This window comes from Cydia amplana, chromosome 26 (genome assembly GCF_948474715.1).
Source record: "Cydia amplana chromosome 26, ilCydAmpl1.1, whole genome shotgun sequence".
Classification (NCBI taxonomy): Eukaryota; Metazoa; Arthropoda; class Insecta; order Lepidoptera; family Tortricidae; genus Cydia; species Cydia amplana.
The window spans coordinates 4147675-4163158 of record NC_086094.1 but is presented as its reverse complement, the minus strand read 5'-3'; the positions used below and the strand labels follow the sequence as shown (position 1 = coordinate 4163158).

The window sequence follows — 15484 nt, the reverse complement described above, 5'->3', positions numbered from 1 at the left end:
AGTAACAATAAAGTAACCTAAATAAAATTAAAACTACCTACAAAACCAAAACTACTACTTAAAAAAGGAAAACTAAAAATCTATATCTACAGAGGGCCCCTGGGGCATAGTAGCAAAGATACTGGCAGCATTTCCTCGCTGAATTGCAACGCTTATTCGTTGAGCGAGGAAGCTGTCAGCTCTTTTGTCCCCAGTGACCTCAACCAGCCGTTTGACCAAATCTGTAAACGCATTTTAATTTCCTACTTAGGTACATGATATTTTGTACCTTATAACGTGACTTACTCTTATATTAATTTATTAATGAAAAACATAATAACACTTAATAAAATAAAAACATGATATTTAATAATCGATAAACTGAACTCACCTCACTCCCGCATGTTGGACATGTTAGACATGTTAGTCATGTTAGACATGTTTGACATGTTGCTCATGTTGCCCTGGTAGAAGCTGAAGTCGTCCATGCTGTCCGGCTCGAAGGCTCGGATTTGCTCGAACAGGTCGCTGTCCATGAAGGAGCTCTCAGTCAGCGCGGGGGTCGCGGCGCTCAGGTAGCTGTTATGTTGTTGTGTATTGTTGGAGTTGTCGAGTAGATTATTGGGGTTTTCGAGTAGATTGTAGGTGAGGTTGTTGTGTAGATTGTTGGGGTTGTCGAGTAGATTTATTGGGGTTTTAGAGTAGTATGTAGGTGAGGTTGTTGTGTAGATTGTTGGGGTTGTCGAGTAGATTATTGGGGTTTTAGAGTAGAATGTAGGTGAGGTTGTTGTGTAGATTGTTGGGGTTGTCGAGTAGATTATTGGGGTTTTAGAGTAGAATGTAGGTGAGGTTGTTGTGTAGATTGTTAGTGAGGATGTCGTGTAGATTGTAAGTTAGGTTGTCGCGTAGATTGTTGGTGATCGTGTAGATTATAGGCGGATGTGTGGTAGTTTTCCATAGAGGTTGTAGAATGTTTTAGTTAATGTGTTTTTTTTTTGTCAAACATATGTAAAAGATGAACGATTAGTAAAGTATTTTTGTCAGTTCGGATAATTAAAATCAGTGTTGAAATATTTTAGAATTGTAAATTGCGAGTGATGTGTTTTACGGAAATTACGAGAAGATTTTATTAGAAATTGTCGATTTCAGACGAATATTCGTTAAATTATATTTGTAAAATTAGTTAAGGGTGTAGTTTTTAAGTTATAGTTTTATGAAAGTTAGAAAATATTAAGATTGTTGTGTGTATTATATTTCGTATTGTTTTTTCGTGCGTAGTCCAAGGCAGCCAAGGTCGCAGGATCGGGAAAGAGAAAATGCAACACATTAGACATCGGTCGTTGTAATAAAAAAAACCTACTTCGCCAAAAAGGCAGCACAGACAATGTAAAGGCAGTGTGTGCCCCACTTTAATAATTATTGAAAGTTAAGCAATTATTTTTAAATTATGAATAAAAAATAAAAAATTACGACCGTCTGTGTTGCATTTTCGCGTAGAATCGTAAGATAAAATTGTCTTATTCTTTTTTAATAAGCATTATATTATTTAAATAGTGGTAATCAGAATAAGTATTACGTAATATTCATTCACCACAAAAGTTTTTCGGAAGAAAGAAATAACATAAACATAATAAGACAATTTCACCTAAAAATAAAAACTTTTTTCCAATAGCACATAGAATGTATTCGAAACACATCAATAGATACATACATCCAACATATTCGTATAGTTCGTCTTATCCAAACTTACAAGACGGTCAAAATACGAATGAGACATTCTTTCGCGCTGGTCAATTGTTTTATATCATATCTGCCCAAATCAGTCGAAATAATACTAGTCATTTTGGCATAAGTTAGGAACAACCTATGGACAACATACAAAAGTGTACGTAATAAAAAAAGGGTGAATCTAAATCTAAAGTCTTTTTTTATTCGGTAAACTAAAATGACATTTCATAATATGAACCAGGGATGTTGCGAACATCCGCATCCGCATCCGCAACCGCGGAACTTCCGCATTATTTTCAACATCCGCATCTGTATCCGCATCCGCATAAAATCGATGCGGAGCTTATGCGGATGCGGATGTCTAACAAGTCGGTACAGGAACGTCTTAGCGCTAGGTAATTTCGTCATTACCTATAACGAAAACGTCTAGCTAGATCCAGAAAAGTCGGTCAAGTTACTGTTTATTAAATATAAGTAATATAACGCACCTATATTCTTGCTCAAATACTAAACGTGTCGTTTTTTTAAATTAAAAATACTAAAAATGTAATATTTGACGTTTTCTAAGTACCTAATCTTGACATCCGCATCCGCATCCGCATCCGCGGATGTCAAAAAATCTGCATCCGCAACATCCCTGATATGAACATAAAATAACATTTCATAATATGAAATGTCATTTTAGTCTACCGAATAAAAAAATAGACTACTAATTTAACATTTTAAAAAATCAGTGACGTCTCGTATGGATAGTAGGGTTCCGTTTTTTCCTTTGGAGGTACGGAACCCTAAAATTGACATACTACACTTTAATATCAAAGCATAATGTGAATAGGGCCATTTTTTTATTGGTTTGGTTGTCAAATGAGATCATCAAATTTACAAAATTTTATCAAAATCAGACGAATATAAATCGACGAACAGATAAAATGTCCAATAAGTAAACTACTTTTGACTTAATAAATCCAATTTATTAAAGATATTAAAATTAAAAGCAGAAAATATGAAAACCCCATCGATATCTCTATCTCATGCCAAGCTAGTTTGTAATAGTTATTTACGATACAAGTGCGGAAAAGAGGAAACTCGAAACGAGTGGCGATAAATTAAAACACGACCGAAGGGAGTATTTTAAATCCACGCGAGTTGCGAATTACCTTTTCGCACGTGTATCATACAACGTTTTACAGTACATATGGCACTTTAAACTTTCGACATACGCACGGAAAGTGCTATTTCGCGCACTAGTTCGGGAAAGTAGCACCATATGTACTGTAAAGGAAATTTTGAGCACGCTTTTTGGAATACTGTTTTAAAATTGGTCTATGTCCGATGAACCATACCCCTTTTAAAAAAATCTTTAAAAATTCATGAACTAGCTTTCAAGCTGTTGTTAAATCTTGTTTTTTTAAGGGATTTTTAACACAATATGCAGAGTTTATAGTACAGTTCTAGACATAGACCTAATTATATTTAATATATCAAGCTATGATACATAAATATACAAGACATCGTACTTTTTAACTCGATCAAAGCATTGCTATTTCCGAATTCTGCTACAAAATATTTTTATCGCTGTACTAATTTACTCTTTCCATATAAACACAAGTTAACTGCAAGTTATTTTATCGTTGATAATCTATAACCACAGTCATAGAGTAAAAAATCATAAGACATTTTTTGTAGGAATTTTCCGATTTAGTGTCGTGAATGTAGTTATATATCATAGCTATACTAAATAATAGTCACATCCGTAACGCAATAGTTTAAATTCGTTAGTAAATACAGTACCCTCCAGGGTAAAACAACCTTATCTATTCATTCTAACCAGTATATAAACCAATGTAAAATTTAATATATATGTATCCAATAGGTTCTAGCAACTTCCGATTTCTTTTTGTTATAAATGGCTATCAAAATCTATGTAAATAAATGCAATTTGTGATATACCAAAAACCTAGTCAATTAATACATATTGGATGTATTGTTATCTTGCATCTCGTTCTTTGTTTGGTCATTAGACAAAGAGAGAACGTAGTTACCAGTTAGTTACCAATACAACAAATTATGAGTAAAAAAAACTTAAACAGAGAGCGAAATTTGTGAGATCTCAATTATGACAAATTATTAAAATATTTTGCTCGTTTAAAATACTTCGTAAATTTTGATTTTGTAAAAAATATACGAATGTCAATATATAAAACGAATGTAGGTACCTAAATCATAGATAATTATTTCAGCACCAAATCTATACAAAAACGAATGGCAATAGAAATGTAATAGGAAAGTAGTTATTTTATTATACATATTACATATTCTCATAAAAAATCTTACTTTTACCTATGTCTTATACTCGTTTAGAAAATTGTCAGAACTACTAACTATATGAATAAAGTAAAATATCAAAAATGCGATGTATTTATATCTTACTACTACTTCGTGTATAAAACGTTCTTATAGTTTGTCAAAAGACTGTCTCATTTCAAACATGGACAGAGAGAATCATACTATCTTGTACTAGCACCCAAAAGAAGAGGATAAGTTTAGTTTTCCTGATTCTTACTGACTGACAAATTGGTTTGACCAACTATAATTTCTGGACGAAAGTCGTAATCCAATTAGAGTTCCTTCTTTTTTCACGTCATGCTCTCTGGCAACCCCACATTGAGTTTTGGAATTTTTTTATTACCTTTTTTTTATATTATAAATGGGCTTACTCATGGCCACAGACTAGCCGAGGCAAAGACGTGGCCTACGATGGAGCGAGTCTGCCCAGAAGGTGCCTGTTCACCCTTGAGTTGAAGGTTGCCGGGTTATATGAGCTCGGAAATATAGACGCCGGCAAGGAATTCCATTCCTTGGCAGTGCGCATAAGAAACGAGGAAGCAAAGCGCTTCGTGCGAATTGGTGGAAAATCTACCAAGGATGGAACCCGGCCGTGCGTCTAAAAGTCCGATGGTAGAATACAACCTTTAGATTTAGTATACAACTGGAACTTAATTTGACCTTACTTGAAATAATCGTACCTCTATTTTCACTAGATTTACCGTTGTCGTCTAAACAGTTTAAAATAAATAAAAATAAATAAATAAATAAATATTATAGGACATTATTACACAAATTGACTAAACCCCACGGTAAGCTCAAGAAAGCTTGTGTTGTGGGTACTCAGACAACGATGTATATAATATACAAATACTTAAATACATAGAAAACAAACATGACTCAGGAACAAATATCTGTGCTCATCACACAAATAAATGCCCTTACCGGGATTCGAACCCAGGACCGCGGCTTCACAGGCAGGGTCACTACCCACTAGGCCAGACCGGTCGTCTGGGAAATATGTCTCACGAAAGTTTAATTTTGAAAGTTGGGATTGTTAAAAATATCTAAACGCAATATGGGGTTGCCAGAGAGTGTGGCGTATTTTTTCTTATTAAACGTAAAGATCTCATTGCACTAACCAATGAATTGGAAACTAATCGACAGTAACAGGAATAAGTATCATACTGTAACCTACGTGTTTACAATAAACAGATTACATACATTAAATATAAACAACATACTTCAAGTGTAACACCTTTGTCAATCACCTTAATACTATGTCAAGGTTGTCAAACATCAATAGCCTGAAAACATCAATACAAATACTTATTTCTAGTAGTCAAAACGACTTAATCCTATTTTCAATTAAACGTGGTCATTTACATTTTAAATACCATTTAAACCGAGGTATTTACCATGTAAATTTGTTTTAGGAACTCGTCAAAACTAATGGGCCATGCCTGATGCGGAGGCTGTATATCGCGATTCAACGCGGCAACGAGCGTGATGGGCGCCTTTGCGTCTGGAAGGGCGCGGATAGAACGAGTTATATAACTAAATGTTTTTTGTAACTTTGTTTAGTTAAGTTTTTACTGTGGGCTTAATTGAATTTATAATTATACACATGATTAATACGCCATTTTCAATAGTATTTAGTATTTACAAAACCTAGTTTGCCCGTGAAGGCAATGTTCAAGATCGTATACATTACGTTACGCCATAACGACCGGCGGAACTTATGTGCTGTTATTTACAAATCACGTTACATGAGGGTGTATTTTTCAACCTCATAATAACAAAACACAACACATGTCAATGTCTTCATTCAAAAAAAAAAAACAAGCAAACCACCCAAAAAATCTTGTTTAAGTAGTTGATTTTTTTAATTCTAAATAAACAAAATACGAGCACTTTTAAATTAAAAGAAAGAAGTGTTATGCCCCTATGGTCCCTACAAATATTATGCGTCACAACTCTGAAAAAAAAATGTTGAGAATTTTTTTCTGTTTCATATCAATACCTATACCTGGTTTAGTTTGACGTAAATAAATGTATTTTCTTTCTTTCTTTCTTTCTTTCTTTCTTTCTATACATAGTGAATAATGACTCAACTGATTTTACGTATACTGAGTTTTTATATTTTCACGTTTTCCATACAGTGCTTTTAAAACTGTACATTATATGAAATGTGAACGAAATAACTTGTTCATATTAAATTTTGATAATTACATTTACCTAGATAAGAGGGTCTATACCAGATTATTATATTTTTTTATAATCATTACCATAATAATATATAACGCGGTATAAGGAAAATTGGTCTGTATATTACTTATAATAACATTTTTGTATATATAAACTTGCCAATCGTTTATAATAGTGTAAATATACCCAGCCCTAATATCCTACGTTTTGCAGAATATATTTATAATATATAAATACAAAAAACCAACAATTGAAGCAATCTTCCCTGAGAGAAAATTGTGTTATGGGATGAGTACTACTATACCTATTCCAAAAAGTTAAGTTTTCTATTTAATTTTGTCAAATTTTTCATGACAATTTAATATTTAGTTAGAAAAATTAGTATAATCAATCGAAACGCATACAACTATGTTTTTACTTTAGATTTTGTAAAATCCGAAAAAAATAATCTATATAAATTCCAACCTTCGTTCAATGCCATCCATTACTATAATATATCAGTCCCATTATTACCAACCTTAAAATTAAGTTAAAAAAGTAAACAAGTGTGTTCGCGCGAACTGTACGTTTTCTCTCGTGTGGGCAATAGTTAACAATTTTTGGGCATGTAGGATGTAGGTAATGATTTTATCATACTTATCCAAATAGAAGGAATACCTTTTCATGTGGATAAGGGATAAATAAGAAAAATTACCTTTTTAGCCCTTAACTTTTGGGTATGTCTACAGGAAAGACGACAGTTGTGGGTTTGACCCCCCACGAAAATACGTTTTATTTTAAATCACCCTGATAAAATGTTCAATACATTTTTAAGTATTTAATGATATGGATTAGATTAATAATAAATTGACTCTGAAATTGACCACAAATTTTCTAGAAAATCCAACATTCAAATATGTATACATGTCGAATATTTATTTAATATAATATAACATACATTAATACTAACTCGATAAGTCACATTTATAACTTCGTATAGAATAGTAAAAGTTTAATTTATAAATAGAAATACTGATATTACTTAAGATACCTAAAACTTAAATAAATGCTAACATGATGATGGAATTTAATACCAATTTACATTAATACTGAATTTTAGGTCAAATAAGGGAATTTATTTTACAAAAATGCACTGAGAAACAATGTTAGAAATCACAAGCCTAAGATTTAAAGTGTCATTCTATGGAACTTGCTATGTAAACAAACCGCCATATTAATAAGTTATTGGCAAAAATTAAATTTTTGGTACAAGCTTTTATCGCTGACTGTACTTTTCTTACGACAGACAACTAATACTCATCGAGACAATTCTAAAAACCCCTAACACAATTAGGTTGCGTTGTTTCATCGCAGAGTTCCTATGGCCACCTCCTGTCTCCATCATCAGATCAGCTCGATGGTACCAGAATATTGCATTGGCACCCGACTTACATGTGTATGCAAATGTTCAGCTTCATTGGAAGTCGGGAAGTGAGTCAAATTCAACTTGCAAGATTTGACCCGTACAAACATACATACAGGTACATTGCAAGTTAAATAAAAGCTTGTAAAATTGTAAGTTTGGTTACATAGTTAGCAAGTTCCATAGAACACTTTACGTCCCACTGTTGGGCACAGGCCTCTCACAAGATTTGGGCTATAGTGCCCACACTATAGTTGGATTATTCCTATTTGCATTATTTGACACATGCCACTCACAACAGCAATACAACTTAAAATGTCTTGCACATCGAAATCACAAAGGAAGACAATTGAACTGCGAACGTTTACATTCTACGTCTTTTTTTTTATTTAGGGTTGGCCGGACACCACTGTTAACCATATAACATAGCTTTATTTAAATCTCAAATAAAAATTCATATAATGTCACAATTTGATACCTCAGTCTAGGTGCCATCCAATCGTAATCGCTTGCTGTGACAATCGATTTGGGTTAGTTACATCTCTATAAACGTCAGTCATAATGTGTCAAATAATGCAAATTGGAATAATTCGACTATAGTCTAATTCGTATTGGGCTATACGTATACAGTAAGTAAACTTACTAAGGTTTAAAAAATTATATTATTCTGTAACTCCTCTGTATAATGACACCAGACACACGCGTCATCGTTTTATGTCTGAATTTCCGCCTAGTTACAAATAAACAGGCCGTCTGACAGCCTAGCCGAGGTGACAATCGCTATCGCTTCGCCATCGAATCGCTTTGGGTCTCTCTATCACTCTTCCATATTAGTGTGACAGTGACAGTTGCGTTTCGTTCGCTACGGAGCGTAAGCGATTGGCATGTTGTCTACGCGGCCTGCCGGCCTAGCCAAGGTGACAATCGCTATCGCTTCGACAGCGAAACGCTTTGTGTCTCTCTATCACTTCCATATTAGTGTGACAGTGACAGTTGCGTTTCGATCGCTACGGAACGTAAGCGATTGGCATGTTATCTACGGGGCCTGAACCCCTACCCTAGTAGCACGGTACGCATTTTTATCGTTTGTCACCATGCCTGTCACGTTCTAACAAGTATGTAAGTGCGAAAGTGACGGGCATAGTGATAGTCGATAAAAATGGAACCGTGCTGAGCCCGCAGGTGTGAATTTCGTTCGATTGCGTGATGAGCGTACGCATTTGCATGATGTCTATTTTTGTATGGGATTTTGAACAGCGCGCCAAGCGGGACGTTTTGAAACTCAATATCACTACATAGTATAAAACAAAGTCGCTTCCCTGTCTGTCTGTCTGTCTGTCTGTCTGTCTGTCTGTATGCTTAGATCTTTAAAACTACGCAACGGATTTTGATGCGGGTTTTTTAAATAGATAGAGTGATTCAAGAGGAAGGTTTATGTATAATTTGTTAACCCGTGCGAAGCCGGGGCGGGTCACTAGTCCCATATAAAATGACATTTTACGCAAACGCGTACGTCACGTCACGCTATCGAATGAAATTTACACTAGAGCCCGTACCATGAGTCACTGACAGTGTCAAAACTGACATTTACGCTATCGAGAACGTAATTTACTTTCTATTCATCTCGTTTGCACTAATATGCGAGTACGAGCGAGATGTATAGAAAGTAAATTACGTTCTCGACGGCGTTTATGTCAGTGCCAAACTGATGGTAGCCGTATAGGGGTACAACAGACAAGACATCCTCTAGACTGAGCATAGTAGCGCTACCCCCTCTGCCATAAATATACGGTAGTTTTACTCCATCTTCGAGCCGAAAGTGTCTTTGTGTGACGTCCGTGTCTTTGAACGGACCAATCACGGCACGGGACTCGCTCACCTCGTCCCCCGCACCCCAGTATTTTTGGCAGCATCGGTTTCATGAAATAATTGCTCTAAACTCCGTCTAAAGGATTCCTAGTCTATGAGGGGCACTGTACACAAAGGGCATGAAAATAGAGCAAGGAGAATATAGAAGACATTTGCTCGATAGAAAATCGAGTCAAAACTAACAAAAAGTCCAGGCATATCTTGCCTCATTATTGATGTTTTGTAACGACCCTATAATTTCACCACATATGATATTACATTATTTCCGCCGTAATTCATAGTAAATAAATATACCTAACTTATTGCACTTAATGTTATCCTCTTAGAGTTGCAGAATAGTTGGTCCACAGCTAGAAGAATAGTTATTAAAATATCATTATTACGAGTACTCGCATTTGATACATTTATGAAAATAAAGTCTCTGAGATGGTGAAATATTCCGGTTTTGTAGAAAATACGTAGTTTTTAACGACTCGATGGTGGCTAACAAGCATACGGCCGGCATTATTGCAAGTAGTCAACGTAACATAAGTTCCAAACCAAAAATATTCATCAACTCGCAGACGAAGTTTTTTATTACACAATATCAAAATACCATGTACTCGATAGTAAAAAAAATACTGACACTAAAAACTTAAAATAATTGTTTGCAAAGCATATTAAAAAGCGAACAATCGAGGAGATAATACTTAATTCCTAGACTTTATGATCAAATATTGTAAATAATCAAGTCTGAATTAGCTTAGAAAAAACTTGTACGTATAGAAAATTAGGCTTTATATGCATTCATATTAAACTCATTTTCATTAATCACTCAAAGTGAATACACAAAAAATACGTTTAATATTTTCCGTCTGAACTAAATAATCTTTAAAAAAATATTAATTAAAATAGAATTTTAAACTTCTATGAGTTAATTAAAGTTGTTTTTCTTTTGTTCTTGATTTTACATGAACCATTGTTTTTTTAATACTTTACGTCTTTATTTTTTTAATTTCAATACTAAAGGGTTTTCAAAATTGTGCGATAATTACTACTTAAAGATAACCTAAAAGATAGTCTTACTTAATAATTTGGCAGGAAGCACGTTTTTGTAAAAAGGCACCAAAATGCGAGCGTAAAATTTTTGATTGGATGTGACTATTAAAATAAAATATATAACTAAAATAATATCTAAGTATACATTCGTCCTCTGATTAAAACTCAAGCATGTACCTATAAAGAAAATAATTAAAAATTAAAATCAAATCATAAGAAGTTTTAAACTAAAATAAATATTGTATAGTTGATGTCAAAAATATATAGAAACTTTACTTTTTTCAAATAAGGCAAAAAAAAACGTATCATAGTTTGTCAAAGGACTGTCTCATTTCAAACATAGACAGAGAGAATCATACTATCTTTGTCTTACACTAGTACTAGCACCCAAAAGAAAAGGATGAGTATAGTTTTCCTGGGTCTTACTGACTGACAAATTGGTTTGACCAACTATAATTATCTTTGATGTAGGTCGTAGACTATACTTCGTTTTTTTAGCATTAGGAAAAAGGTAAACAATATGGGTAATGAAACGTAAAATATGAATGACAGCTGTCATCGTATCTACGCTATGTAAAGAATACTAATTTGACAAATTAGGGTAATGAAACTGACATAAAAACAATTAGCAAACATTCACACCAACAGCGTCCATCATATGGCCGCAGACCGCCAAGGCACACGGCAAACCGGACGCGTGCAGGTTGTATTATACTGATCCTTATGGGGGACAGCACACCGCTTGCGTGACGTGTGCGTGCACGTCGCACACGCAGCCGGTATGCTCTGGCCACAGATAAGACATCCTCTAGACTGAGCATAGTAGCGCTACCCCCTCTGCCACAAATATACGGTAGTATTACTCCATTTTCGAGTCAGTGTCTTTGTGTGACGTCCGTGTCTTTGAACGCACCAATCGCGGCACGGGACTCGCTCACCTCGTCCCCCGCACCCCAGTATTTTTGGCAGCATCGGTTTCATGAAAAAATTGCTCTAAACTCCGTCTAGAGGATTCCTAGTCTATGGCTCTGGCCTTCAAAAAAGTATAGAATGCACTGACCTGCTCTGAACGCTAGGGGTGTTTCGCTGGCTGTCTGGGGAGTGCGCGTAGGGTGACGGTGACATGTATGGGGGTAGAGTAGTCACTAGCACTGGCTTCACGTAGCCGTTCTTTAACATCTCGTTTTCTGGTGAAATAATATCAAATATTAATCAAACTCGTGTGTCTTAATCTACACAAGTTAGTCCTATAGTACTTTACAAACTAAGTGTAAGGCCTGAGTGGACGCTCTTGTTGTGCGTGCAGCGGGGCGGGGCGTGCGGCGTGCATGTTAAACAAATGCGCACGTATAGGAGCGGCCTTAGTGCACGCTGCTCACATCACGCGTGAGCCCACAGCCACGCTGCACGCCGTGCCGAGCGAGCGTCCACTCAGGCCTTACACTAAGTTAATAAAAATATTACATCCTGTAGCAATGCATTGTGGCAGAGAAAATGCCGGCTCATTACGGTGATGACGCAAGCTGTATCGCTGGTATTCTGCTGCAGTAATATTATGTCTTCGAATCTATAGCCACGTTGAAGTATAAGTACTGAAGTTACGTCAGATCAGAAGATCAGCTGCAGTTTTACTTACCGTGTTTCGTGTAAGTAATATTTGAAGAACACATACTGCACTGCGTCAGATCAGAGAGCCGGCTAGAGGTCGTCAGATCAGAGATATCTAACTTACCGTGTTTCGTGTAATATCTGGAGAACACATCATCTTTAGCCACATTAGAGCATAAGTACTGCAGCTGCGTCAGATCAGAGCCGGCCAGAAGTCGTCAGATCAGAGGTATCTAACTTACCGTGTTTCGTATAATATTTGGAGAACACATCATCTTTAGCCACATTCGGGTATAAGTACTGCAGCTGCGTCAGATCAGACAGCCGGTCGGCTAAAGGTCGTTGGGTCAGATCACGTGACGTGAATGGCTGGAGACTGAATACTTCGCGACCATCTGTGAAAGTAAGGATTAGATTAGTAAGGTGCGAAAGGAAAGGGCCAAGTATAAAATGGTAAATAAAACTTTGATATAATATACTGTCACCTGCAGAAGTTGCTAAGCGGGCGAGGAGTTCAAAATTACCCTGACGTGCTCTTATTCTCTTAACAATAAAGTCGCGTCAAGATCATTTTGAATACCTCGCCCGCTTAGCAACTATTGCTGCTGACTGTACATACTAACCTCCGGCCCAAGCGATAGTGATGCCTCCCAGCTCAGAGTCGCTGAAGCGAAGTAAGAATGTGCCCGGAGTGCATTTAGAGAGCATGTCTTCCGCCTGTTTCTTCTGTATGAAACCCATTATCAACCTGTTGAACAGTAGCAATATAATTAATAAAATATTTAGCATTGCTAAACTAAATACCACAATCCATCACAATCTGAGGGTCTACTGTGAAACAAGAAAACAAAAATTTCGTCATCTAACCTCTCTATCACTCTTGCATATTCAAGCGATAAAGAGGCAGATCAGATAACTAAACTTCCATTTTCGCGGTAGGCAGATAGTCCCTGGTGACCTTGACCACCATGTAGAACCACTCGCAGGTGAAGCTACACTCAGGGAGCTCCCTACAGGACTGCCTCCACGACACTCACCGGTCGACCCACAGGGTCCGCAGATAGTCCCTGGTGACCTTGACCACCATGTAGAACCACTCCCAGAAGGTGAAGCTGTCTCCCTACAGGACTGCCTCCACGACACTCACCGGTCGACCCACAGGGTCCGCAGATAGTCCCTGGTGACCTTGACCACCATGTAGAACCACTCCCAGAAGGTGAAGCTGTCTCCCTACAGGACTGCCTCCACGACACTCACCGGTCGACCCACAGGGTCCGCAGATAGTCCCTGGTGACCTTGACCACCATGTAGAACCACTCCCAGAAGGTGAAGCTGTCTCCCTACAGGACTGCCTCCACGACACTCACCGGTCGACCCACAGGGTCCGCAGATAGTCCCTGGTGACCTTGACCACCATGTAGAACCACTCCCAGAAGGTGAAGCTGTCTCCCTACAGGACTGCCTCCACGACACTCACCGGTCGACCCACAGGGTCCGCAGATAGTCCCTGGTGACCTTGACCACCATGTAGAACCACTCCCAGAAGGTGAAGCTGTCTCCCTACAGGACTGCCTCCACGACACTCACCGGTCGACCCACAGGGTCCGCAGATAGTCCCTGGTGACCTTGACCACCATGTAGAACCACTCCCAGAAGGTGAAGCTGTCTCCCTACAGGACTGCCTCCACGACACTCACCGGTCGACCCACAGGGTCCGCAGATAGTTCTGGTGACCTTGACCACCATGTAGAACCACTCCCAGAAGGTGAAGCTGTCTCCCTACAGGACTGCCTCCACGACACTCACCGGTCGACCCACAGGGTCCGCAGATAGTCCCTGGTGACCTTGACCACCATGTAGAACCACTCCCAGAAGGTGAAGCTGTCTCCCTACAGGACTGCCTCCACGACACTCACCGGTCGACCCACAGGGTCCGCAGATAGTCCCTGGTGACCTTGACCACCATGTAGAACCACCCAGAAGGTGAAGCTGTCTCCCTACAGGACTGCCTCCACAACACTCACCGGTCGACCCACAGGGTCCGCAGATAGTCCCTGGTGACCTTGACCACCATGTAGAACCACTCGCAGAAGGTGAAGCTGTCTCCCTACAGGACTGCCTCCACGACACTCACCGGTCGACCCACAGGGTCCGCAGATAGTCCCTGGTGACCTTGACCACCATGTAGAACCACTCCCAGAAGGTGAAGCTGCCTCCCTACAGGACTGCCTCCACGACACTCACCGGTCGACCCACAGGGTCCGCAGATAGTCCCTGGTGACCTTGACCACCATGTAGAACCACTCCCAGAAGGTGAAGCTGTCTCCCTACAGGACTGCCTCCACGACACTCACCGGTCGACCCACAGGGTCCGCAGATAGTCCCTGGTGACCTTGACCACCATGTAGAACCACTCCCAGAAGGTGAAGCTGTCTCCCTACAGGACTGCCTCCACGACACTCACCGGTCGACCCACAGGGTCCGCAGATAGTCCCTGGTGACCTTGACCACCATGTAGAACCACTCCCAGAAGGTGAAGCTGTCTCCCTACAGGACTGCCTCCACGACACTCACCGGTCGACCCACAGGGTCCGCAGATAGTCCCTTGTGACCTTGACCACCATGTAGAACCACTCCCAGAAGGTGAAGCTGTCTCCCTACAGGACTGCCTCCACGACACTCACCGGTCGACCCACAGGGTCCGCAGATAGTCCCTGGTGACCTTGACCACCATGTAGAACCACTCCCAGAAGGTGAAGCTGCGCTCAGGGAGGGCGTCCTTGCAGAACTGGCTCCAGGAGACGGTCAGGTTGTTCAGCTCTATCTGGTTGTGGGGCACGTTCGATCTGCTGGGGAATTACCATGTTTATTTATAACCATTTTTACTTCCTTCGGGCCGCTTGCTGCTGAAATAAAAAGAATATAATTTATTCTAATACTTCTAATAGTATTTTTAGATTTATTGTTATTGGCAACAGATATACATCTGTGACAATTTTAACGTCAAGCTACCACAGTTCATGAGAGCCTGGTGACAGACAGACGGATAGTGGAGTCTTAGTAATAGGGTCCCGTTTTTACCCTTTGGGTACGGAACCCTAAAAAATTATATCTGATGCGGCCGTAGACTCCATATATGAAATGGACTGTCATAGTGTAAGGGCTGAGTGGACGCTCTTGTTGTGCGTGCAGCGGGGCGGGGCGTGCGGCGTGCATGTTGAACAAATGCGCACGTATAGGAGCGGCCTTAGTGCACGCTGCTCACGTCACGCGTGAGCCCGCAGCCACGCTGCACGCCGTGCCGAGCGAGCGTCCACTCAGGCCTTA

The 15484-nt window shown here is 38.9% G+C and overlaps 1 protein-coding gene across 1 annotated transcript in view; it reads right to left on the bottom strand.

The window, feature by feature from the left end:
• Nucleotides 1-364: 364 nt before the first annotated feature.
• LOC134660238 (signal transducer and activator of transcription 5B) overlaps nt 365-15484 on the bottom strand; it is a 51061-nt gene continuing 35941 nt past the window's right edge. The window contains exons 18-22 of the mRNA XM_063515983.1: nt 14842-15006; nt 12781-12905; nt 12400-12552; nt 11610-11736; nt 365-558 (exon numbers count right to left, since the gene is read on the bottom strand). Coding sequence (XP_063372053.1) covers nt 372-558; nt 11610-11736; nt 12400-12552; nt 12781-12905; nt 14842-15006 — 757 coding nt within the window. The 3' untranslated portion in view covers nt 365-371. The remainder of the gene's footprint in view (nt 559-11609; nt 11737-12399; nt 12553-12780; nt 12906-14841; nt 15007-15484) is intronic.